The sequence below is a fragment of the Staurois parvus genome, unplaced genomic scaffold (genome assembly GCF_062004578.1).
Source record: "Staurois parvus isolate SC_StPar_1 unplaced genomic scaffold, SC_StPar_1.0 ptg001095l, whole genome shotgun sequence".
In the NCBI taxonomy this organism is placed as follows: Eukaryota; Metazoa; Chordata; class Amphibia; order Anura; family Ranidae; genus Staurois; species Staurois parvus.
In genome coordinates, this window is record NW_028318891.1 from 598,076 (window position 1) to 623,257 (window position 25,182).

The window sequence follows — 25,182 nt, forward strand, 5'->3', positions numbered from 1 at the left end:
GCCGTATCACCAATCAACGTCTTAAGAAGTTGGAATTCTGGGAAATGCGAGCGAGGGTCCCGATCTGAGCACACGGGGAGTAATTATAGGGAGGATGCCCTGTATGAAGACAATCTGTCACTACACACAGCCCCCCCACCCCATACATAATTCACACCAAATCTTTTCCAGGAAGAGACAGATCTCCGCCGCGTCCAATTCACTCAAGAAAACAACATCTACTTTACACAATTGCCACCAATCTTGTCTCCACACATGTCATGCGGCAGGAAAATAAAATGTTTAGCAATTATGAAGACATTTTAAATAAAAGCCAATTACAGGAGGCAAGTGAAAGGAAGCAGCTGGCATTTATCATGTTCAATAATCCGCAGACGGAGACCCTCCCCTCCCCCTCTGCACTACGTGCCCCCATCCCAGAGAGAGCAATTTACAGAGCACTGCCAGCGGCTTCTAGAGGCTGGATCCTACAGGCAGCTAATGAGCGCACCGGCCACTTCCACCCAGAGCCGCGGCCGATATTGATCTCCACTATATTGTGTCTGCATTCACATTACTCGTCAGTGGGAGGACAAAGTCACCAAATCGCCCTCCTGTGATGCCACCAGGACTCTATCATCAAGGCGACATTTGGAAACAGGATTGTCACACGTAAGGATGTGGTCACATCTGCTGGGAAGTGACACACAAAACACACTACACATTCTACATGTACAAATGCATAGCACAGGCAGCAGACCAGTGCGGTCAGGCAATGTGCCCAGAAGCAGCAGGCCAGAGCGGTCAGACGACATGCCCAGCGGCAGCAAGCCAGTGTGGTCAGGCGACATGCTCAGAGGCAGCAAGCCAGTGCGGTCAGGCGACATGCCCAGAGGCAGCAGGCCAGTGCGGTCAGGCGACATGCCCAGAGGCAGCAGGCCAGTGCGGTCAGGCGACATGCCCAGAGGCAGCAGGCCAGTGCGGTCAGGCGACATGCCCAGAGGCAGCAGGCCAGTGCGGTCAGGCGACATGCCCAGAGGCAGCAGGCCAGTGCGGTCAGGCGACATGCCCAGAGGCAGCAGGCCAGTGCGGTCAGGCGACATGCCCAGAGGCAGCAGGCCAGTGCGGTCAGGCGACATGCCCAGAGGCAGCAGGCCAGTGCGGTCAGGCGACATGCCCAGAGGAAGCAGGCCAGTGCGGTCACGCGACATGCCCAAAGGCAGCAGGCCAGTGCGGTCAGGCGACATGCCTAGAGGCAGCAGGCCAGTGCGGTCACGCGACATGCCCAAAGGCAGCAGGCCAGTGCGGTCACGCGACATGCCCAAAGGCAGCAGGCCAGTGCGGTCAGGTGACACGCCCATATGCAGCAGGCCAGTGCGGTCAGGTCACATGCTCAGAGGCAACATGCCAGTGCGGTCAGGCGACATGCCCAGAGGGAGCAGGCCAGTGCGGTCAGGCGACATGCCAAGAGGGAGCAGGCCAGTGCGGTCAGGCGACATGCCCAGAGGGAGCAGGCCAGTGCGGTCAGGTGACATGCCAAGATGCAGCAGGCTCATGTGGTCAGGTCACATGCCCAGAGGCAGCCTTGCATCCCTGGTGCTCAACCGGCAGCCCAGGGCTACGTGTGGGCCCTTTGGTACTTGTGTGGCCCCAGCAGTCAGCAGTGCATTCTCTGACTTGTAAAGGGAATGCAATGGCATTGATCTTTAGGGATCTCTTGTAACAAGTTCCCGGGCTCTGTCTGTGTGTTGCAGCATGTTCCCAATCTCTAACCACACTAAGCATTTTAGCAGTCTCTAACCATCTCCTGTAGTATGTCTGCAGATAGTCTTCTGTAGCATCGCATGTATTAAACATTATGTGTGACCCTCTGGCGATGTCAGGGGCCACAGTTTAGGCCTCCATGGCTCATAAGTTGACACACTGGTTTACATATTTACATCTGTACTGTATCCATGACCAACTTATTGCAGTATTACACAAAATGCGGAGTTCCCCTGTGAGCTCTACGGAGATCCTAGAGATCAAATTCCAAGCAAGGAGACACAAAGAAGAGCTGCAGACAGGTAAGTGGTCACATGACTCATATGTGAGCCATTGCAGGACTCGGGTCACGGTGTCAGTCAGAACAGCCGCAGGACAAGACGAGGGAGCTCTGAGAATGGCTCATGTCACCGCGGTTTGTCGATCGTTAAAGGGCAATGGTGGCTGGCAGCCAGGGGAGCAGCACAGCCGTGTCACGTCCACTTAGGAGAGACTGGCAGGAGATTGGCCCCGGGGCCCGGCTCACCATAATAGTATCAGTCACCTGACTAGAACACACAACCTCTAAACCAATTAGTTCAATTTCAGGAAATTGACGGTGAACGCAGGACATGCGGACTTACACGATCGCCTCAGCCAAGGAGAAAGAAGGGTCTGGCAAGGAAAGGGTAACTGCAAGGCCCGAGGCACAACCGCCCCAACACAAAAGCCGTGCGTGGCAAATGCAGCCAACGGCCAGAGTCTGCAGTGACCCCCTACATTCAGACGTCAGATCATAAATATTGAAACACAATATTCCACTTTTTTTTATATAAAAGAAGGCAACTCCAAACATATCTATATATAATCTGGTCCAGCCAATTTCTCCAGGTATACTCAACACAACTCGCCGTAAAGTTTTTAAATGTATTTATAGATCCCGCTCACCCCATTGTCAACCATTACCTTCTCTGGTGAGAAACAGCTGAAGGATCACATGCCTCACTGCGTTATATCACAGGAATTGGGCAAGGGATTTCTGATGGCACCTAATGGGAGATCCATCCAAATTACCCACTTGCTCCACACTTGCCTGGAACATGCTTGCACTAAAGCCAGAGGATCAGCATGACAGTTGGGCAACTTGTATTGTCACTTATGGCAGCCTCGGTTTTATTTCTATAATGTGTGGCTGATGCATGGCACAGAAACATTGGTGGTATTAGAGGAATCCACTCCCCTCCCCCCAGGAACACTGGTGGTATTAATGGGACCTGCTCCCGTCCCTCCTATGGAACACCTTAGTTATTAGCGTGACCCACTTAGCTAGCCCCTAGGAATACTGGTAGTACTATTAGAGGGACCCACTCCTTGCCCCAAAAGAATACCGGTGGTATTAGAGGTATCCACGCCTCTCCCCCAAGGAACATTGGTGGTATTCGAGGGACCCACTCCCCTCTCCCAAGGAACATTGGTGGTATTAGAGGAACCCACTCTTCCACTCTTCTCCAACCTAGGAACATTGGTGGTATTAGAGGGACCTACTCCCCTCCCTCAAGGAACATTATTGGTATTAGAGGGACCCACTCCCCTCCCCTCCCTCAAGGAACATTGGTGGTATTAGAGGGACCCACTCTTCCACTCTTCTCCAACCTAGGAACATTGGTGGTATTAGAGCGACCTACTCCCCTCCCTCAAGGAACATTGGTGGTATTAGAGGGACCCACTCTTCCACTCTTCTCCCCTCAAGGAACATTGGTGGTATTAGAGGGACCCGCGCTTCTCCCCTCTAGGAACACTGGTAGTAGTATTAGAGGGACCCACTCTTCTCCCCCCTAAGAACACTGGTAGTAGTATTAGAGGGACAATCTCCCCATCCCCAAGAAATACGTGAGGTATTAGAGGACACTAGTGGTATTAGAGGAACCCACTTTCCATCCCCTCAGGAACACCAGCGACATTGGTGGTATTATCAGGAACCACTCATCCCCCCCAAAAGGAACAATGGTGGTATTTAGTGGAATCTGCTTCCCTCCTCTCAGGAACACCAGTTGTATTAGTGGGACTGGCTCTCTTCCCTCCTATGGCACACCTCAGTTATTTATGGGCCCCACTCTCCTCTTAAAAGGAACACCTGTGATATTAGGCGGACCCGTTGCGCTCCTCCCAGGAACACCGATGGTATCAAAGGGACCCCCTCCCCCAAGAACACCAGCAGTATCAGTATGTGGTGGAAAGGCCTGGACATATATTTGCGCCCGGAATCTGACGCACGTCAATCCGACCCTGGTGAGACCTATCGGAAAAGCAATACTCGCTTCTGCAAGCTGCAGAATAATTGTATTACAGTATTGATTCCCAATAGCTCCGTCCGCCCAACGCCATCACGACAAATGACGGCTAATCGTCCGGCCCGCGCCCTCTGCCAGCTGGCTGCCTGCGTAATGATCTCTGCCTGACAAGCCTTTAATTAGCAGCTAATTTCTGCCCTGCTCTTATTTACTTCACATAACGTGTGTTTGAGGGGCTAAATATAGACGTTGTGCAGATTGTACGACCGCTAACCCTTTCCCAGCCAGGAAAAAAAAAAAAAATCAAAACAGCTTACCACTCAGACACCTTCTTGGCCCCATTAGGTTCTACTGCTGTGTCCCTGCTGGAAAGATTTCACCCCACTTCCTGTGAGGTCACTGCAACAGGAAGTGAAGGGAAATCTCCCTAACACATGTAATACAAATCTATTAGGGGTTATATTCTCTTCTCATTCCACCCAAAATAAAACAATTTTGGCTGCTGATCCTCTGGTACACTTGGGCTAGAGATGCGACTCCACTCGTCTGTCCAGAGATATCTTCTGTAGGCCATGAACATAAGCACAGATCAAAGGGTGTTTCCAGGAGAACTGTATTTCTTGTTTGTTATTACAAGGCAGAGAAGAGTGAAACTGGAACCCCCCCCCCAGTGAAGGAGGGGGATCAGCTACTGTGTCAGCAGCTTAAGGGAGTCCTCTGAAAAAGCAGCTTTTTTAGGAAGGATATAGCCAGGAACTGACATCCTCACATGCTAAGTGCTTTGCTCCCCACCATGCATACAGTAGCCTAGGTGGACTGCGCCATGGGAAGAGTGCTTTCTTCTCCGCTGAGGATGGAGAGTGGGATGCACGCTTGGCTCAGCTCTGCCATGCTGAGGATGAGAAGGAGCGCATACTTGGTTCAGCTCTGCCATGCTGAGGATGAGAAGGAGCGCATACTTGGTTCAGCTCTGCCATGCTGAGGATGAGAAGGAGCGCATACTTGGTTCAGCTCTGCCATGCTGAGGATGAGAAGGAGAGCATACTTGGCTCAGCTCTGCCATGCTGAGGATGAGGAGAGCATACTTGGCTCAGCTCTGCCATGCTGAGGATGAGGAGAGCATACTTGGCTCAGCTCTGCCATGCTGAGGATGAGGAGAGCATACTTGGCTCAGCTCTGCCATGCTGAGGATGAGAAGGAGCGCAAACTTGGCTCAGCTCTGCCATGCTGAGGATGAGAAGGAGCGCAAACTTGGCTCAGCTCTGCCATGCTGAAGATGAAAAGGAGCGCATACTTGGCTCAGCACTGCCATGCTGAGGATGAAAAGGAGCGCATACTTGGCTCAGCACTGCCATGCTGAGGATAGGAAGGAGTGCACACTTGGCTCAGCTCTGCCATGCTGAGGATGAGAAGGAACGCACACTAGGCTCAGCACTGCCATGCTGAGGATGAGAAGGAGAGCACACTTGGCTCAGCACTGCCATGCTGAGGATGAGAAGGAGAGCACACTTGGCTCAGCACTGCCATGCTGAGGATGAGAAGGAGTGCACACTTCGCTCAGCACTGCCATGCTGAGGATGAGAAGGAGCGCACACTTCGCTCAGCACTTCCATGCTGAGGATGAGAAGGAGCGCACACTTGGCTCAGCACTGCCATGCTGAGGATGAGAAGGAGCGCACACTTCGCTCAGCACTGCCATGCTGAGGATGAGAAGGAGCGCATACTTGGCTCAGCTCTGCCATGCTGAGGATGAGAAGGAGCGCATACTTGGCTCAGCTCTGCCATGCTGAGGATGAGAAGGAGCGCATACTTGGCTCAGCTCTGCCATGCTGAGGATGAGAAGGAGCGCATACTTGGCTCAGCTCTGCCATGCTGAGGGGCATACCTTGATTCGGATGGATGAGGAGAGGCATACTCTCCTGCTCAGCTTTGCCATGTTGAGTATGAGCAGGGATACACACTTGACTCAGCTGTACTATGTTAAGGATGGGGGGCACAAACTTGGCTCAGCTTTACTATGCTAAGGGTGGGGGGCACACACTTGGATCAGCTTTACTATGTTAAGGATGGGGGGCACAAACGTGGCTCAGCTTTACTATGTTAAGGATGGGGGGCACAAACTTGGCTCAGCTTTACTATATTAAGGATGGAGGGCACACACTTGGCTCAGCTTTACTATGTTAAGGATGGGGGGTGGGGGCACACACTTGGCTCAGCTTTACTATGTTAAGGATGGGGGGTGGGGGCAGACACTTGGCTCAGCTTTACTATGTTAAGGATGGGGGGTGGGGGCAGACACTTGGCTCAGCTTTACTATGTTAAGGATGGGGGGTGGGGGCACACACTTGGCTTAGCTCTGCCATACCAAGGATGAGGAGGGGACACACACAGGGCTAGAATTGAAATCTATGCTGATTTGATAACAGTTCGAGCTCTGCGGCTCTACTAGAAACACATTCTCACATCCATTAAACAGAACACTGACAGTCCAGAGGAGACAGAGACAGTGACAGTGACAGTGACCTTTCCATAGAGACATCTAATGAAGAGGAAGGATGAGCATCACCTATGACAGGTCCTCAGCTGTAATCACATTCTGCTCCTCAATATCGCTAATCGGCAGATGACGCCAATAAAAATGCCAAAACAGGTTACAATTCTCTGCAGCAGATGGAGGGACATAGACAACCGAGACCCTCTATTAGAACACCCTCTGCCAGGCATCACTCTCCACCACTGCACCCCGCAACAAAGGGCACTGTGCCGGGAAATGTCAGTAATCCCAACAGTCAGCCATGTCATATCATTTTTTTTTTTTTTATTAGGATCCATCTGTGACCCCTAAATACACAGACACACCGCACACTGAGCACAGACTACTGTGTACGCAGACATGCCATGTGGACTATGTCCACAGGCGCGCGTGAACACTATGTCCACGGGCGCGCGTGAACACTATGTCCACGGGCGCGCGTGAACACTATGTCCACGGGCGCGCCTGAACACTATGTCCACGGGCGCGCCTGAACACTATGTCCACGGGCGCGCCTGAACACTATGTCCACGGGCGCGCCTGAACACTATGTCCACGGGCGCGCCTGAACACTATGTCCACGGGCGCGCCTGAACACTATGTCCACGGGCGCGCCTGAACACTATGTCCACGGGCGCGCCTGAACACTATGTCCACGGGCGCGCCTGAACACTATGTCCACGGGCGCGCCTGAACACTATGTCCACGGGCGCGCCTGAACACTATGTCCACGGGCGCGCCTGAACACTATGTCCACGGGCGCGCCTGAACACTATGTCCACGGGCGCGCCTGAACACTATGTCCACGGGCGCGCATGAACACTATGTCCACGGGCACGCATGAACACTATGTCCACGGGCACGCATGAACACTATGTCCACGGGCACGCATGAACACTATGTCCACGGGCACGCATGAACACTATGTCCACGGGCACGCATGAACACTATGTCCACGGGCACGCATGAACACTATGTCCACGGGCACGCATGAACACTATGTCCACGGGCACGCATGAACACTATGTCCACGGGCACACCCATCCTCACCTAACCAGATATCACAAGTGTGGATTGTGGATTTAACGAGATGGTTGACATGTGACAAATCTAAGCCCAGCCAAGATATACAATCTATCCAACATCACCCGCTGCATGCTGGTGACTTCTCAGCAGGTAATCCGCACACCAGAATATTAAAGGGCCACTCCAGACAAAGATAAAAATGCTCTCTCTTTAGCCCCATTGGGTATTTATAAAAAAAAACAAAAAACATTGAAAATACAAATTCACCAGATTGTACATTTTCTTCAATGTTTTGTGATCCCATAATATATGAAAAATGAAAGAAAGCTGGACTGTGAAAAAAAAGATTTTTTTGGATGGAGTAAAGAGAACCTGTATTATTGTATGCTGTACATTTACCTATGTCGTTCATTTACCATCTCGATCATTCTGGAAGCTCTTGTATGCCAGGCATCTTAAATGAACAATGGTTGGGAGAAATCTGCTTATTCTGGGACCTGCCACAATGTTTCACACGTTAATATAATGTAGTGACAGTGACAGTAAAGATAATCAGCCACTTGTAGTCATTGTACAGCAGAGCTCAGACTGGTAGAGGGAAAAGTAGAACAAGTAGCCAATTAGTTCAGGCTAACAAATATATGCTGATAGAAGGAGAGAGCACAGTGTCAGAGACATAGAGACATAGGCTCATTAGTTTTCTGCTTCTCCTTTCACTGTCCAGTCACATGCTGAGAGAGGAACAAGATCTGTTAACTGTTACTTAAATGTAGAGAAATATCAGTCCCCTGAGTTGACAGGGCTGTGTGGCAGAGATGTGTAAATCTCAGGACCCCCTTTCCCCCTGGGGGGCTGAATATCGAAGATACACATTCTCAGGTAGTCACTGCAAGAGGTTAATATAACACCCAAAGTATCTGGTGGATTGCCATCATGGAGGCCAGAAAAGAGTAGTGCACCCTATGTGCCATGTTAGCAGTTGGACGGAGGATAGGGATAGCTGAGGGGCAGAGGCTTTGTATGCGGTTATCGGCTCAGTGAAACCGCCACATCCAGACCGACAGTAACAGCCGCTTCCCAGCAATGCTACAGGAGAGAATTATTCCGATGAATGATCAATCAGGAATCCATGTCAGGATCAATCTCGTCTGCCTGAGAGAAGTATGGGGGGGGGGGGGGGATTCCAGAGTCACCAGACTTGGAGCATAACATCGACACAGCAAGAAATAGAACAGTGCCGCACCGATAAGAGACTGAGGAGACTGTACTTACTTCTCCCGTATGTGTATGATGTCAGTGTATACCTGGAAGATATCAGTGTTTAACTGCAGTGTACACAGACATGGTATATAGGTGCTCTATACTGAAACACACGTTGAACATATCGGTGAAGGTGTTACAGTGAGGAAGGGGTCTTGGCCCTCACTATATTGCAATGCAGTGGGCAGAAGGGTCTTAGTCAAAAGTAGGTAACGAAGCATCAGGCAAAGGGGTCCAAGTCAACAGAGGATGGGAAAGCGGCAGGTGGAGGGTCTCGGTGCTCAGTAGATGGTGAAGCAGCAAGCGGAGGTGTCATAAAGTAAAGGGAGGAGGGGGTCTTGATTAGTAAATGGTGAAGCGGCAGGTGAAGGGGTCTCATTCAGCAGTAAACAGTAAAGCGGTGGGATCTGAATCAGCAGTGGATGATCAAGTGGAGGGAGATGGGTCTAAGCATTCAGTCGATAGTGAGATAGTGAAGCAGTGGGCAGAGGGGATTTAAGTAAGTAGCAATATATGGTGAAGCAGTCAGCGGAGGGGTCTAATTTGGTAGCAGACTATGATGAGGTGTAGAAGTGATATTTGGGTGGGGGGATAAGACTTGGCCCTCACTAGATTGTGAAACGGAGGGCAGAGAGTTCACTTTCCTCAGTAGATGGTGACAGGATGAGCAGAGAGGTCTAAGTCAGCATTAGATGGTGGAGGGTTCTCAGTCAGTAGATGATGCAGCAGAGGGCGGAGAGGTCTCTGACAGTAACAGACAGTGAAGCAGTGGGTTTCGGTCAGCAGTAGATGGTGAAGCAGTGAGAGGCGGAGGGGGTTTTGGTCAGCAGTAGATGGTGAAGCTGTGGGCGGAAGGGTCTCAGTCAGCAGTAGGGGAATTGGTTGGTGGAGGGGTACTTGGTCAGTGGAGGGGGTCTCGGTCAGCAGTGGATGATGAAGCAGTGAGCGGAGAGGGTCTTGGTCAGCAGTAGATAGTGAAGTGGTGGGCGGAGGGGGTCTCAGTCAGCAGTAGATGGTGACGTGGTGAGCAGAAGGGGTCTCAGCCAGTAGTAGATGGTTTAGCAGTGGACGGAAGGATCTCTGTCAGCAGTAAATGGTGAAGCGGTGGGCAGAAGGGGTCTTGGTCAGCAGAGGGGGTCTCTGTCAGCAGTAGGGGAATTGGTTGGTGGAGGGGTTCTTGGTCAGTGGAGGGGGTCTCGGTCACCAGTGGATGATGAAGCAGTGAGCGGAGAGGGTCTTGGTCAGCAGCAGATAGTGAAGCGGTGGGCGGAGGGGGTCTCAGTCAGCAGTAGATGGTGACATGGTGAGCAGAAGGGGTCTCAGCCAGTAGTAGATGGTTTAGCAGTGGACGGAAGGATCTCTGTCAGCAGTATATGGTGAAGCGGTGGGCAGAAGGGGTCTTGGTCAGCAGAGGGGGTCTCTGTCAGCAGTAGATGATGAAGCAGTGGGCAGAGGGGTCTCAGTCAGTAGTAGATGGTGTAGCAGTGGATGGAAGGGTCTTGGTCAGCAGTAGATAGTGAAGCAGTGGGCAGAATGGTCTCAGTTCTCAGATGATGAAATGGCAGGCAGAGGGGTCTCAGTCCTAATTAGATGGTGAAGTGGCAGGCGGAGGGATCTCGGTCCTCAGATGGTGAAGCAACGGGCAGAGGGGTTTTCGTCCTCAAATAGTGAAGCAAAGGGCAGAGGGGTCTTGCTTCATAGTGGATGGTGAATCAGTAGGTGGAGGGGTCTCATTCAGAAGTAAACAGTGAAGCGGTGGGGTCTCAATCAGCAATGTATGATTAAGTGACGGGGGGAGGGACTCAGTCCTCAGTAGATATTAAAGCGGAAGGCTGAGAGATCTCAGTCCTCAACAGATGGAGAAACAGAAGACACAGGAGTCCCAGTCAGCAATAGCTGGTAAAACAAGCAAAAGGATTTCCATTAGCTGTAGATAGTGAAGCAGTGGGCAGAGGGGGCCATAGAAAACACTAAATGGTAAAGTAGTGAGCAGAGGGGGTCTCAGTCAGCAGCAATATGTAGTGAAGCAGTCAGTGGAGGGGTCTCATTCGGCAGTAGACAATGATACAGTGCAGAAGTGTTATTTAGGAGGGATCAGAGGCCACCCAAGGATGAGACACCGTTATCAATAGATTGTGAAACGGAGGGCGGAGCGGTCACTTTCCTCAGTAGATGGTGAAAGGCTGAGCAGAGGGGTCTCAGTCAGCAGTAGATGGTGGAAGGCGGAAGGTTCTTGGTCAGTAGATGATGCAGCAGCGGCCGGAGAGGTCTCTGTCAACAGTAGATGGTGAACTGGTGGGCAGAGAGGGTCTCAGTCAGCAGTAGATGGTGAAGTGGTGGGCGAAGAGGGTCTTGGTCAGCGGAGGGGTCTCAGTCAGCAGTAGATGGTAAAGTGGTGGGTGGAGGGGTCTCAGTCAGCAGTAGGTGGTGAAGCGGTGGGGGAAGGGTGTCTCTGTCAGAAGTAGATGGTGCAGCGATGGGAGGAAGTGGTCTCGGTCAGCAGTAGATGGTGGATTGGTGGAAGGGTCCTGGTCAGCAGTAGCTGGTAAAGTGGCAGGCTGAGGAATCTCGGTCCTCAGTATATGGTGAAGCGGCTGGCAGAGGAGTCTTAGTCAGCAGTAGCTGGTGAAACCATCAGCAAAAAGGTCTCGGTCAGCAGTAGATGGTTAAGCAGCAGGCGGAGGGGTCTCAGTCAGCAGCTGGCGATGATGTAGCATAGAAGTGGTATTTAGGGGGATCAGAGGCCACTCAGGGATTAGTCTCCCCTTCATACAGCACTGTGCGGACATCTCATACACTGACATTTAAAGATAGCAGAGATGTTTGATCAGGATTTCTCTACTGAAATTAAACACTTAAATGTCAAGATCTTCAATCTACACATCCCGGATCACAGAGCCGTATAATACACTGACGATTAACAGTATTCAGTAACACCCGCTGACTGCCATACAGAACACAGACTATTTCTAGAATAACCCTCCAGGGCGATCTGAGAAAAGTGTGTGTGGGGGGGGGGGGGGGATAGTACATGGAGAAGGACAGAGAAAGTGTGGACTTACAAATCCCCTACCTGGACTTAACCCCCTATCCTCCTTTATCCTACCCTTTACCCCTCACAATGTCCTCCTATGAATTATTCCTTCCACATCTTCTCCCCACTGTACCCCCCCCCCCCCCCAACCCAGTGACAACCTCCAAGCCCCCCCTTCCCCCTTAAATTGTCCCTTACCCCTGATAATGTCCATAGACTCAACTCATATTCAGTTTATATCATCTCTTGCCCCTGATAATGTCCCCAGACTCACCTCCTATCCCCTTTACATGCCTCCCCCCTCCACCCAATCCAACCCCTAATAACGCAGTAGTTTTGGCAATGCCAAAATGTATTTGGTCTACAAATACAACTTATTTGAATTTCAGAGAGAGAAAAAGGAAGAGAGAAACCTTAATGACCAACAAGGACCAGGCCAGGCCATGTGGTCTCCAACAACTCATTAGCACCTTGTCCTCAGAAAAAAAAAAGGACAAAATGAATAATTCCAAAGAAATATATGTCAGAGAAAGAACAAATTAAACTGCTAGAAACTGTTTATTAGTCACTACTGGAGACTACAAACTGGCCCCATACCTGGAGGTGCTACAAGGCCCAAAAAACAGACAGATTCAAAGTCTATATAGAATGAGTGCCACAAACCAGGAAACTGAATCAGGGCGGCACATGCAGACCTTCAGGCCCAAGGAGAGTAGTCTGTGCCAGCAGTGTGACCAGGGAGTCCTGGAGGATGAGGCCCACTTCCTGCTACGTGGTCCCAAATATTTAGCAAGAGATGAGACTGACAGTGAACTTTATAGTCACAACCACATTCACTATGTTTGGAGAGGAGCTATTAAGGCCTATAAAGAGTGCACCATCCCTACTGTGAAGCATGGTGTTGGTTCTCTGCATGCTGTTTTGGGGATGTGTGTGCTTCAGCTGTACAGGAAATTAAGTCTGAACATAAAAGTGCTCAGCTCTGAGCACTTTTTGGGTCCACAGCTCTCACACCCCAGCCTGAAAAGAAGCTGATCAATCACAATGTATGCGCGATCAGTTTCAATGAAAAGCAGGAGGTGACATTAGGGGTCTAATAGACCCTAGATGTCTTTTTAAAGAGAGCCTGTCACCTGCACTACTATTATTTATTTCAGGTACTTGTATAGCACTGTCAATTTATATATTGTACATTCACATCAGTCCCTAACCCTCAAGGTGCGTACAATCTAAGGTCCCTAACTGACATTCATACATACACATACTAGGGTTGATACAAAAGGTCAGAACCCAGGAGGAAGGGTAGAAATGAGATACTGCACTCTGCACATAGTGCACCCTTAAACCCTGCACGTAGCGCACCCTTAAACCCTGCACTCTGCATGCAGCGCACCCTTATACCCTGCACTCTGCACGTAGCGCACCCTTATACCCTGCACTCTGCACGTAGCGCATCCTTATACCCTGCACTCTGCACGTAGCGCATCCTTATACCCTGCACTCTGCACGTAGCGCACCCTTGTACCCTGCATGTAGCGCACCCTTATACCCTGCACGTAGCGCACCCTTAAACCCTGCACTCTGCACGTAGCGCACCTTTATACCCTGCACCCTGCACGTAGCGCACCCTTGTACCCTGCATGTAGCGCACCCTTATACGCTGCACGTAGCGCACCCTTATACGCTGCACGTAGCGCACTCTTATACGCTGCACTCTTATACCCTGCACTCTGCACGTAGCGCACTCTTATACCCTGCACTCTGCACGTAGCGCGCTCTTATACCCTGCACTCTGCACGTAGCGCACTCTTATACCCTGCACTCTGCACGTAGCGCACTCTTATACCCTGCACTCTGCACGTAGCGCACTCTTATACCCTGCACTCTGCACGTAGCGCACCCTTATACCCTGCACTCTGATAAAGAGTAGATACATAATCTTACATATACAACAGGCCCTTTGAGGGCAGCCAAACTGCTGATGCAGTCCCCAATGAATTGTAGTTTGACACCCCTAGTCTAGGGGAACTATAAGGCCTGGTTCAAACCTATGCAATTTTCAATTTAACATGGTTTTCTACGGGTCACATTCACATTTTCAGTGTTTTCCACAGGTGTGTTTTTTTTGGGAAAGGGTCATGGACTTTATTTTTCCCCGCAGCAAGTTGCGTTTTTGGTTCCATAGACTTCAATGGAAATGCAGCGGAAACACATCAAAAAAGCATAAACAAAAACGCAAGCACTGATGTGTTTCTGTGTTTTTACTGGTTTCTCCCGCAAAAAAAACAGACACTTCCCAAAAATGCAAAACACATTAAAAACGCGTCAAAAACATGTCTGAAAAAAAAAAAAAGCACCAGGAAAAAGCATCAACCATAATCTGCATAGATGTGAACCAAGCCTAAAGGAAGATTTAATTACCTGATCCTCCCCTGCTGCTTGACCGGTCCACCGCAGCATCTTCTCCCCCACGCTCCAGAGGTCTAGGTACCTGACATAATCAAGACCAAATCAGGGTCCACAGCCCTGCATTGGACGTGATGACACCGAAGAACAGTCCACCTCTGGAGTGTGGGAGAGTGCCATCTGCTTGGGGAGCGGAGGATCTGGAAAGTAAAATAGTTTCTCTTCTTTCCTACACAAAAAGAGCAATTAACCCTTGCAGTGTGGGCAAGCAAAATGGTTACAGGCTGTGCTATTCTGTCATGTGTATTAGTTCAATTTAAATCACAATAAAAATAAAAGAAATGTGTTTTGTTCCCATCACTTGTGCATATATATATATATATATATATATATATATATATAAATAAATCAAAATCATGAAGAATGGTCCACGTCATACAAATAAAGGTATGAGCAGAGCGGTATATCCTATGTACAGAATATATACAATTAACTGCCTCAATCTGCCAAGTATTTTATCATCAGCTGCCAGTGGATGGACCATGTGGTGAGGGCGCCCCCTGATGTTCATTTTAGCCTATTACATGTCAAGGAAGATTGAGCACTAAATTGAATGTCTGGACACAATGCAGAAGCTGGTTCTCTCTGGGCCAGGGTGTGGCAGAGGTGGAGTTACAGCAGAAAAGCTGAGAGGGTGTGGCAGAGGTGGAGTTACAGCAGAAAAGCTGAGAGGGTGTGGCAGAGGTGGAGTTTCAGCAGAAAAGCTGAGAGGGTGTGGCAGAGGTGGAGTTACAGCAGAAAAGCTGAGAGGGTGTGGCAGAGGTGGAGTTACAGCAGAAAAGCTGAGAAGATATAAAGGTGGAGACCAGTGATGATTCAGATTTACATGTAAGGTCAGTATAATCTGACCATTCCAAATTACGCTAGCAGAATGACAGGCAGAATGTGATCGGCTGATGTGGACACCACGTACAGTTCCTCCTTTAGACACTTACTCAATGAAGTGTCTGCTGCACAGAGCAACTGCATTCCAGCTACAGACAATGAAGCAGATAGCACAGGTGATGGCCAGTGTCTATCAGGAGTCTGCATACACTCAAGTTTCTTTCGGTACAGGCTCTGTCAATATCCTCTTTGCCCAAATGTACAGAAACCTTCTGGCCCCTCCCACCAGCCATGATCTGCCTGCCTTGCATATAGAAGCACAGAGACCCAGTGATGGTTGTCATTGCATCTATAATGAGGTATGTAATAAAAAAAAAAGAAAGGTTTTACTTCAGGTCATTAGCATGTTGATGAGGGAGGAAAAGAGGAACCAGGTAAGGAAGGTAAAATGTAAGCATCATAAACTGCCCACAAATGGTAAATGTGAAATTATCCTATACAATATTCCTAATTATAGAATAATTCTGTTTGTTTTTAGTACAAAGAAAAAAGAAATGACAAAAAATATAAATATTTCCAAGTTTCTGCCGTATAGACATATGTAACCTGCTGTAATGCATTCTGTCCTTTGTGTGATGGGAAGGGGGTTGGAGTGGCTATATGTTCCCCTCTGAAGTTCGTTTGACTTTGCTACACTGGTCTTGAACTCTTCATTGACTATTACTAGAACTGGTGTCAACAGGTGAGTGGAGCTTGGTCCAGACATCGGGTCCTTCGTAACAGAGAGGTGCACAGAGGAGGGTGTTCTGGCTAATACAGGATATCTTGTGGGGGGGGGGGGGGGGGGTATGTCACCTTTAAAAGCTTACATTGTCTGACATATCCACTTATCTATAGCCCACATTTACCAAAATGTCTGAAATAAGAACTGATTGTGATGTCTCACAGCATCCTGATTTATACATTTACACACAAAAGCAGGGGAGAAACACTTGCAGCTGATTGAAAAAAAAATCCCATTTCCATCTAGTGGTGACTGGTAGAAATGCAGTCAAACTACATATAAAATGCTTCAATGCCTGGTCACTAGAGTGTTTTTTTTATCATCACCAAGGCAACCAGGATATTTCCATCCCTGTTCAGAACTCAAACTTGTACAGCTTTGAATCTGATTGGTAGATGGAAGGCAGTACAGACTTTTCTTATTTAGAGGTCTGTGGGAAGTGGGCAAATATAGCAGTCATGCAAAAACAGACCTTTGCTGCTCCCTGCTGACTGATTTGATGTATCACAACAGGAGACATGCTGAAAGAATACTAAACAGTCTTTTAATTAACAATACCTGGAAATAAAATCTACATAGCAGATTATTACATACTGTGATGAGAAGGATTGGGGAGGGGGTCCCTGAAACCCCTCTCTCCCTCTGCACTCCAATATCTCCCATCTCCTCCATGACATTTTCAATTCCCCCATTTCTCATCCAATCCCCACAACTCCATGTTTCTTCTGATCCCCCCCCAGCTTCCCTATGTCCCTTCTGATCCCCCCTCCCCAGCTCCATCATGTCTCTGATCCCCCCCAGCTTGCCCACATCTCCTCCAATCTCTCCAACTGGCCCATGTCTCCCCCAACCCCTTCCCCACACTTTCCTATGTCTCCTCTGATCCCCCTAGTTTTCCCATGTCACCTGTGACCCCAACAAGCTTCTCCACATCTCCTGTGATTCCCCCTCAACTCCCTGCTGCTTCCCCATGTCTAATACAACAACCCCCCCCCCCCCAAAAAAAAAAACCCTATATCACTTCCATCTCTCCACTTCCCCCACGTCTCCTCCAGTCTTCCCAGTGTCCCCATATTTTCTCCAATCCTTCCAGTTCACCCATGTCTCCTCCAATCCCCCCAGCTCCCCCATATCTCCTCCAATCCCCCCCAGCTCCCCCATATCTCCTCCAATCCCCCCCCAGATCCCCCATATCTCCTCCAATCCCCCCCCCCCAGATCCCCATGTCTCCTCCGACTCCCCGAGCTCCCCCATATCTCCTTTGACTCCCTGAGCTCCCCCATGTCTCCTCTTCTCCTCTGACTCCTCCAGCTCCCCCACGTCTCGTCAGATTCCTCAAGCTCCCCCATGTCTCTTCCGACTCCCCCATGTTTCCTCCGAGTCCCCCAGCTCCCCCGGGTCTCCTCCGATTTCCCCCGCTCCCCCGGGTCTCCTCCGATTTCCCCCGCTCCCCCGGGTCTCCTCCGATTTCCCCCGCTCCCCCGGGTCTCCTCCGATTTCCCCCGCTCCCCCGGGTCTCCTCCGATTTCCCCCGCTCCCCCGGGTCTCCTCCGATTTCCCCCGCTCCCCCGGGTCTCCTCCGATTTCCCCCGCTCCCCCGGGTCTCCTCCGATTTCCCCCGCTCCCCCGGGTCTCCTCCGATTTCCCCCGCTCCCCCGGGTCTCCTCCGATTTCCTCCATGTCTCATTTGATTTCCCATGTTTCCTTCAATTCCCCTAGCTCCCCCATATCTCCTTTGACCTCTCCAGCTCTCTCACATCACCTCCAATCCCTCTTAGCATTCCCAAATTTCCTTCAATCTCCCTAGCTCCCTCCTGTCTCCTGCGATCCCTAATGTTTCCTCTACTCCCTCCAACTACCCCAGGTCTCCACCAATCCCATCAAAGGATTGAAGTCTGCATAGCCAGATACAATCAACTGTCCCTCATCTCCAGCCAGGTCCCTCCAGAGTGTAGATCCAAGACCATGGCTGCGACCATCCATGAACTGAGTACAATACCCTGCACTGTACGTGATAGCTTTATCAGAAAATATGGGAAAGAAAAAAAAATGAAAGGCTTGAGAAGCCTCTCCACTCACTAAACTCACCAAAGAGCAGATGGACAACATGCAATTTTCAAGAGGGGAGCAGAAGGAATCTTACCATTTTGATGGAAGTTCTGGCCTTCTCCTTCCAGGGGGCACTACTGACGTCTAGTGTGCATTGAATGTACGTTTCCTGGTCATAGGAGCCGAACATCAACAACCTGAAGAGAGATTAAACTGCATGATCAGCACTATGCACTGAGGATATTGTACCAGCAGGTGGCATCATCATACACTACACACCTATATCCCCCCTAAGATTATGATTACTCATCTTTTATCTATAGTATTAAACATTCATATAGCTCTGACATATTCCATAGAGCTGTACAAAGAGCAAGGCGCCATTCACATTAGTCTCTGCACCAGAGGAGCTTACACTCTAATGTCCCACCACAGTCATACATTACTATTATTATACATATAAATAGCTCTGATTTATAAGAGAAAAAGTTCATGGATTATATTGACTTTCCTTTCTCTGCAATGATCGGTCAGACAGCGGCCTCTCTGAATGGGACACATAATAGAGAGGACATTGCTGTCACACTTTCCTTGTTATAATGGATTTGGTCCTCAGACTCCCCTTTTTATGATGTTTTAGTGCCAGGACAATGGTGACCCCAAAATATAATGGTTTTATTTCACACTGAGGAGGAATATGGAAGGTCACTGGGCCATATTCTATAGAATGGTACCATACTTTGCAGTACAAATATAATAAGACAGCAGGGAGGAGGAGATTTATTACACTGATAATACATGGCTATCTGTACTGTACTTTGCTCTATTTAGAGACTACACAAGACTTGTGTACAGGAAAGGCAGCTCGAATCTTCCCTGACACACTTAGCGGGTAGGGCTGGGGCCTAATATATACATTAAAGCAAACTATAAAAACCCATTTAAATATATTACAATAAAACTCTGCAAATGTCTAGGACACCACAGACTTGGGGACAGAACTAATCAGGGGCTGAAAGCTTCATGCTTGTAAATGATTGGACGGCCCTTGGGGGTTGGTTCAGGTGTGTGTCAGGGGTGTCTTTTGAGTCCTCTGCTATACGCATTTGCAATCGATCCCTTCCTTCACAGGTTAGAGAACGGACTGTTGTGTGGAGTTCCTTTGGGCATTCCTGGGGAACCTCCTCTGAGGGTTGTGGGCTATGCTAATGACGTGTCTGTTTTCATCTCTGGGACACAGGAGGCAGAGGAGGTGGTCTCAGTGATGGAATAGTATGCTGAGGCATTTGGCTCAAAGATCAATCAGGATAAGAGTGAGGTTTTCTGGATGGGAGAGGAAGGTGAAGGCTTTACCCTTCAGGACGCCTTCTCAGAGCCCCGGCAGGAAATTAAGAGTTTTAGGCAACAGATTTGGTCCCGGTGATTACGGACTTGCAAATTAGGTAAGCAGAATACCGATGCCAAGGTTGCTAGCTGGAGGGATTGAAAACTCTCTTACAGGGAAAGGATTGACCTTATTAAAACTTACTTGATCCCGGTATTTCTGTAGTACAGCTTTGTCTGTGTTTTGCCAGTGTCTCTCTATAGGATCTACAGTTGTTTCTTCCAGCTGTTATGGTGGAACAGACTGAACTTCATTAAGAGGTCTGTTACCTACCTTCCAAGGTGGATGGGTGGCCAAGGTATGGTCAACCTGGTGGTTTTCTTTTCTCTGATGTTTTTGAAACCTAATTTTGGTAGCATGCTGGCAGAGGAACTGCCTGGGTGGGTTGGTATTTTTCAGTCCTGGTTTAGGCCTTTTCTGCAGAGCTGGGAGAATGGTGGTCCAGTGAAAAGCCTGAGGGTCCAACATGGTAAGCTCCCGACTTATGTTGCCCCGTGCCTCAAAATGCTTGAGCAATGGCGAGTGACAGCGGAGGAAATTAAGTCTCTTCCTAGGAAGAGGAGGGTTGTTGAATCTGCCTTTAGCGAGCCATTGGCCTTGAGGGATTGCCCAGGCCCGGTTATGAGGGAGGGTCTGCGTTTGATGAATCTGGAGAGAATCCCTTTAAAGTTTCGGGATTTGGCCTGGCTCTCATTCCATGGCAGACTCCATGTGAAGGGCAAACTGAAGCACTGCTCTGCGGAGAACCGTGGTTGTCCAAGAGTGGAGTATGGTGGGGTGGAGGAGACGATGTACCATTTCTTGCTTCAGTGCCCCTTCAATATAGAAGTCTACAAGCGGGTGGGTGGGGCTCTGGGTATCCCTTTCCTGCTTGGTTTATGTGGAGTGGTCTTACGCAGCCTTTCAAACTCATCGGGACTTTGATTTTGAGACACTTTTTCTAGTTAGCTTAGCAGTCCGTTACTACATGTGGAATGCACGGTGTCAGGTTTTAATTCGCAAAAAGGTCCTTCCTGTCGAGGTGGTGGTGCACAACATTCCGGGTGAGGTTGGGAAGATTCAGGGTCTTGAGAAGGACGGGTAGCGGCCAGGGGCCTGGACAAAGACGTGGAGGAATATCAGGTCCCCATAGCGGCTGTCTGTCATTCTCTGGGGGCGTGGCTTCTCTTTCTGTCCTTGCACGTCCCCTAGATCTTTGTAAGATCAGATTTTTGAAAAAAGGCTGCATGCATGGGATCAATGTTTAATCGTCCCTTAGCCTGAGGGTGTGTTTAGGTGAAGGTCAACTTTGTTGAGATACATTATAAAGATAATAATATTAAATTATCATTGGTTCTCTTTATGTTTTTCCCAGCAAAAAAAGCCATTTTCCTGTTTTCTATGCTGAAGTAAGCTACTTTTGTTTAAATAAATATATATATTTTTCTGTTTATATGTAAATATGTTTTTTATTATGTTGCTTGTTTATACATTTTTGTTTATTAAAAATCTTACACTCTAATGTCCCCACCACAGTCATACATTACTGTGTATGACATAATGGTTTTATTTCACACTGAGGAGGAATATGGAAGGTCATTGGGTCATAGTCTATAGAATGGTGCCATACTTTGCAGTACAAATATAATAAGACATCAGGGAGGAGGAGATTTATTACACTGATAATACATGGCTATCTGTACTGTACCTTGCTCTATTTAGAGACTACACAAGACTTGTAGGAAAGGCAGCTCGAATCTTCCCTGACACACTTAGCGGGTAGGGCTGGGGGCCTAATATATACATTAAAGCAAACTATAAAAACCCATTTTAATATATTACAATAAAACTCTACAAACTTCTAGGACACCACAGACTTGGGGACAGAAATCAGAGAAAATTTACTACAAAATTTGAAATAGCCAAAATCTGATGATCGCGCACTTCCTTGTATGATCACATGATCATTGATATTTTCAGTTCCATGGGAATGCAGGATCCCCTTTGCAGAGCCCTGGAACATTGAAAGATCCTTCTGAGAGCAGTTCCTCCTCAGCCCCCAATACTCACCTGAGTTTGATCCAGCAATGTGCACGAGAGCAAAAATTCTCTCGACTCTCTCACTTCTCATTGGCTCAGACAAAGCAGTGGGAGACATTGGCTTCCACTGCTATCAATCATAGCTAGTGAGGAGGGATCAGGGGCTGGACTGACCTGCGCTGTGTGTCTTATAGACACACAGAGGCAGCTTGGGAGCGGGCACCATAGAAATCAGCTTGAACTAGTGGACACTCAGTGGGGAGATGGGGTGGGGGTTGGTGTTCTGGGAGAAACGCTTGGCAGGGGACCCAAGAAGAGGAGGATCGGGGCTGCTCTGTGCAGAACCACTGTACAGAGCAGGTACGTATAATGTCTGTTATTTAAAAGAAAAGAAAAAAAAAAGAAAGCTTCAGAATCACTTTAAGGAACAATTTGGTGTGCTGGTGATATGCGATTTATTGGTCAGAGGTGATGGCACCATCCATCCGATTCCTACAGCATTCGTAATTCTGAAACTTGGTCCCTAGTATAGTTAGGAGTAAACGCCCTGGCGTGAAACGCGTCAATCAGCTTCCATGGATTTTTGTGATGTTGTCTAACTTTATAATGCATTTAACAGTTTGAATAAAGATGCAGCTTTTTACATGATGCTATGGTGCGGTCATCCAACTTTCTCTGTAGGTCCTAAGTACTGTTTGGTGTGCAGCTGGGACTTCCAATTTCTTTTACGGTCACAAGACATATCCAGTACCATGTCCCCCAGCTGTTTCCTGAGCTCACGAATAGATACAGTATACACTGATCAGCCATAACATTATGCCAACCCACATAATATTGAGTAGGTCCCCCTTTTGCTGCCAAAACAGCCCTGACCCATCTAGGCATGGACTCCAGTAGACAAAGCATCACCTCCACCGGTTTGCCTCCCTCCCATAGTGCATCCTGGTGCCATCTCTTCCCCAAGTAAGCGACACAGATTCTCCCGGCCATCCACATGATGTAAAATAAACAAATGTGATCAGATCAGGCCACCTTCTTCCATTGCTCAGTGGTCCAGACTTGTTGCTTGTGTGTCTTTTGTAGGCACTTTTGGCTGTGGACACGGGTCAGCATGGGCACCCTGACTGGTCTGTGGCTACACAGCCCCATAAGCAAGAAATTGCAATGCAATGTGTGCTGACACCTTTCTATTGGAACCAGCATTAACATTTTCAGCAATGTGACCTACAGTAGCTTTTCTATTGGATCGAACACAGGCCAGCCTTTGCACCCATGTGCATCAATGAGCTTCGGCCATCCTTGACCCTGTCACTTGTTCACTGGTCTTCCTTCCTTGAACCACTTTTGGTCAGTTCTGACCACTGCAGACCGGGAGCATCCCACAATAGCTGCAGATTGCTGTTGTCCAGCCATTACAATTTGGCCCTTGGCAAAGCCACTCAAATCTTTACTCGTGTCCATTTATTTCTGCTTTCAAAACATTGGCTTCAGGGACAACATGTTCACTTACAACCTAATATATTCCACCCACTTTCAGGTGCCATTGTCACATAATCAAGTTAATTCACTCTACTTGTCAGTGGTCGTAACTTTATGGCTGATCGTTGTATGTTGGTGAAGCGCTGGGCCCTAGAGTGGACAGAGATTGAAGAGTCAAAAACTAAACTTTTGGAGGAAGCTTTCTGTCAACCAGGGTAGTCCCTGGAGTAGTCTGCTGAGCATTCAAAGTATTGGAGACCCACAAAGCTTTATTCAGTTCAGCAAAAAAAAAAAAATATTTTTCACCACATGGTAATCCAAAAAAAAACGTTTTAGGGGCTCAAAACTCCCCCTTTCATTATGTTTTTTTTGTGATGGCAGTAAATTCAAAACACACCACAGTACCGGCAGCAAACTGACAGTCCCAGCACACAGAAAAAACTAGTTTAAAGGTTTGTTAGTGTCCACTTAAATTCTGAATTTACAGCTATCATGAATGGGGAGTTTTAAGCCCCTAAAGTGCATTGCCTTTTTTAGTTTATGCGTGGGGGAAAAAAAAAAATCTAATTCTTAAGTGACTGAATCATGCAATGTGGTGTTCTCAACCTTCCATGGCTCTACAGACGATCTCTGAGCTCAGCCATGTAAACAATCCGAGATGTCACGTCTGCTCTACATGAACCATCAGCAGTAAGTGGTCATTCCATCAGTGATATTTCCACATGGCTTTAAAGTGGGATTTGCACCAAAACTTCACCTGTTTTCAGTGGGGCTAAACACTTTTCCGAACGTTTTCTAGAAGAGATAAAAACCTTCTAGGTCTCCCTGTCATACTTCTTACTGCTTCTTGTTCATCCTGCTTATCTTGTAAAAAAGCTAAAACCAATCTGCTCATACAGTAAATGCCTTGTGCATCAAATGGCAGCCTAATAGCATGAACTAGGCATATCAAAGCAATATTTCCTAAATGGTCTATACAAAGGATTTACAAATCCAGTGATTTAGTCCATATAGCCCTTTGTTTGAGAACTCTTAGCAAACAATCAGCAGCAAGTTAAAGCATAAAACTCTACATATCATAAAGTGGTGTTGCGATCCTTTTGATCCATTAAGCAGGAGTATGATGGTGGATGGGCTCCTACATTATGCCAGGCCTGAATGAGTAGCTGGACATTCCATCTCCGCTCCACATTAAGGCTCACTCCAGCTGTGACCATTGCCTCACCAGTGTCAGAACGGTCCTAGAAAGGCATGCTTGCTGGATTCTGGCACTGCTACAGATGGGGAGGACCCTCCAACACCTGTTAGAAGCTCCACTTGCCTATTATACTATTATATTACGATAATGGGAGGCCGAATTGGGCTTCGACCTAGAACCCCCGCAATTGCGAAAAATCACTCAAGATGACCCATGTCTCCTCCATCAGTTCCAAAACACAAGAGTCGTGCTATAGGTTTTTGTCTCAGTGGTACAGGACACCTTCCCTGCAAGCTAAGTGTTTCCCTGGGGCTGATAACAGATGCTGGCGGGGATGCCCTCAAGAGGGCACTTTGTTGCATCTTTGGTGGTTTGGCCCCAAGATTCAAAGGTTTTGGAGTGCCATCTCCCCCTAAATTCAGAGAACTACCCTTCAACCTATCGATTTCACCCCTCTGCACTACTTGTTCCATGGCACCCCTTCCTTTATAAAAATTTACAAACGTAGTGTTACCTCGCATGTTTTGAATGCCGCTAGGAGCTTAATACCATGCCTCTGGAGGCAGAGCCGGTGCCCTACTGTTGCAAAGTGGAAGCGAGAGGTTGATAGGATCTATGAAGTTGAACGCTGGATCTATACTGTTAAAAACGAGCTTGAGAAATCCATGACATATGGTCCGGGTGGTTATACTACTCTATGGAACTAGAAGATCCAGTTGACCCTCCTCCAGGTACAGGTTCCCCATGATCTTTGATCCCCACCTAGGGTCTCTCACCTTGGCCCCTGGATCTTCCCCCCAGCTGGTTCTACTCTGTAGGTCTGGTGATTCTGCTGCTGGAATAACGTGCGCTGGGTTTCTTTCAGGTTCTCTTTCTCCTAATTTGCCTCTCTTCTGTTTTGCCCTGAGCATCGTGCCCTCAAACCTGTGTTGTTACCTCTTTTTTTCTCTGGCCCTACAGGGCGGGGGGGTACGTGGCATGACATTTGTATTATACCGTATGCTTGATCTGCATTTGTATGACATCATTGTACGCAGGTTCTGCTTGCTTAACCCCTTGGTGCCGGCGCCTCCCAACCCTTTAAGGGTTTCAGAAGCCAGGAGGTAGGGTCA

The 25,182-nt window shown here is 48.4% G+C and overlaps 1 protein-coding gene across 1 annotated transcript in view; it reads right to left on the minus strand.

Moving 5' to 3' along the window:
* The window catches only part of PDZD8 (PDZ domain containing 8), a 53,233-nt gene that overhangs the window by 10,835 nt on the left and 17,216 nt on the right, over positions 1-25,182 (minus strand). The window contains exon 3 of the mRNA XM_089658796.1: positions 18,085-18,187. Coding sequence (XP_089514922.1) covers positions 18,085-18,187 — 103 coding nt within the window. The remainder of the gene's footprint in view (positions 1-18,084; positions 18,188-25,182) is intronic.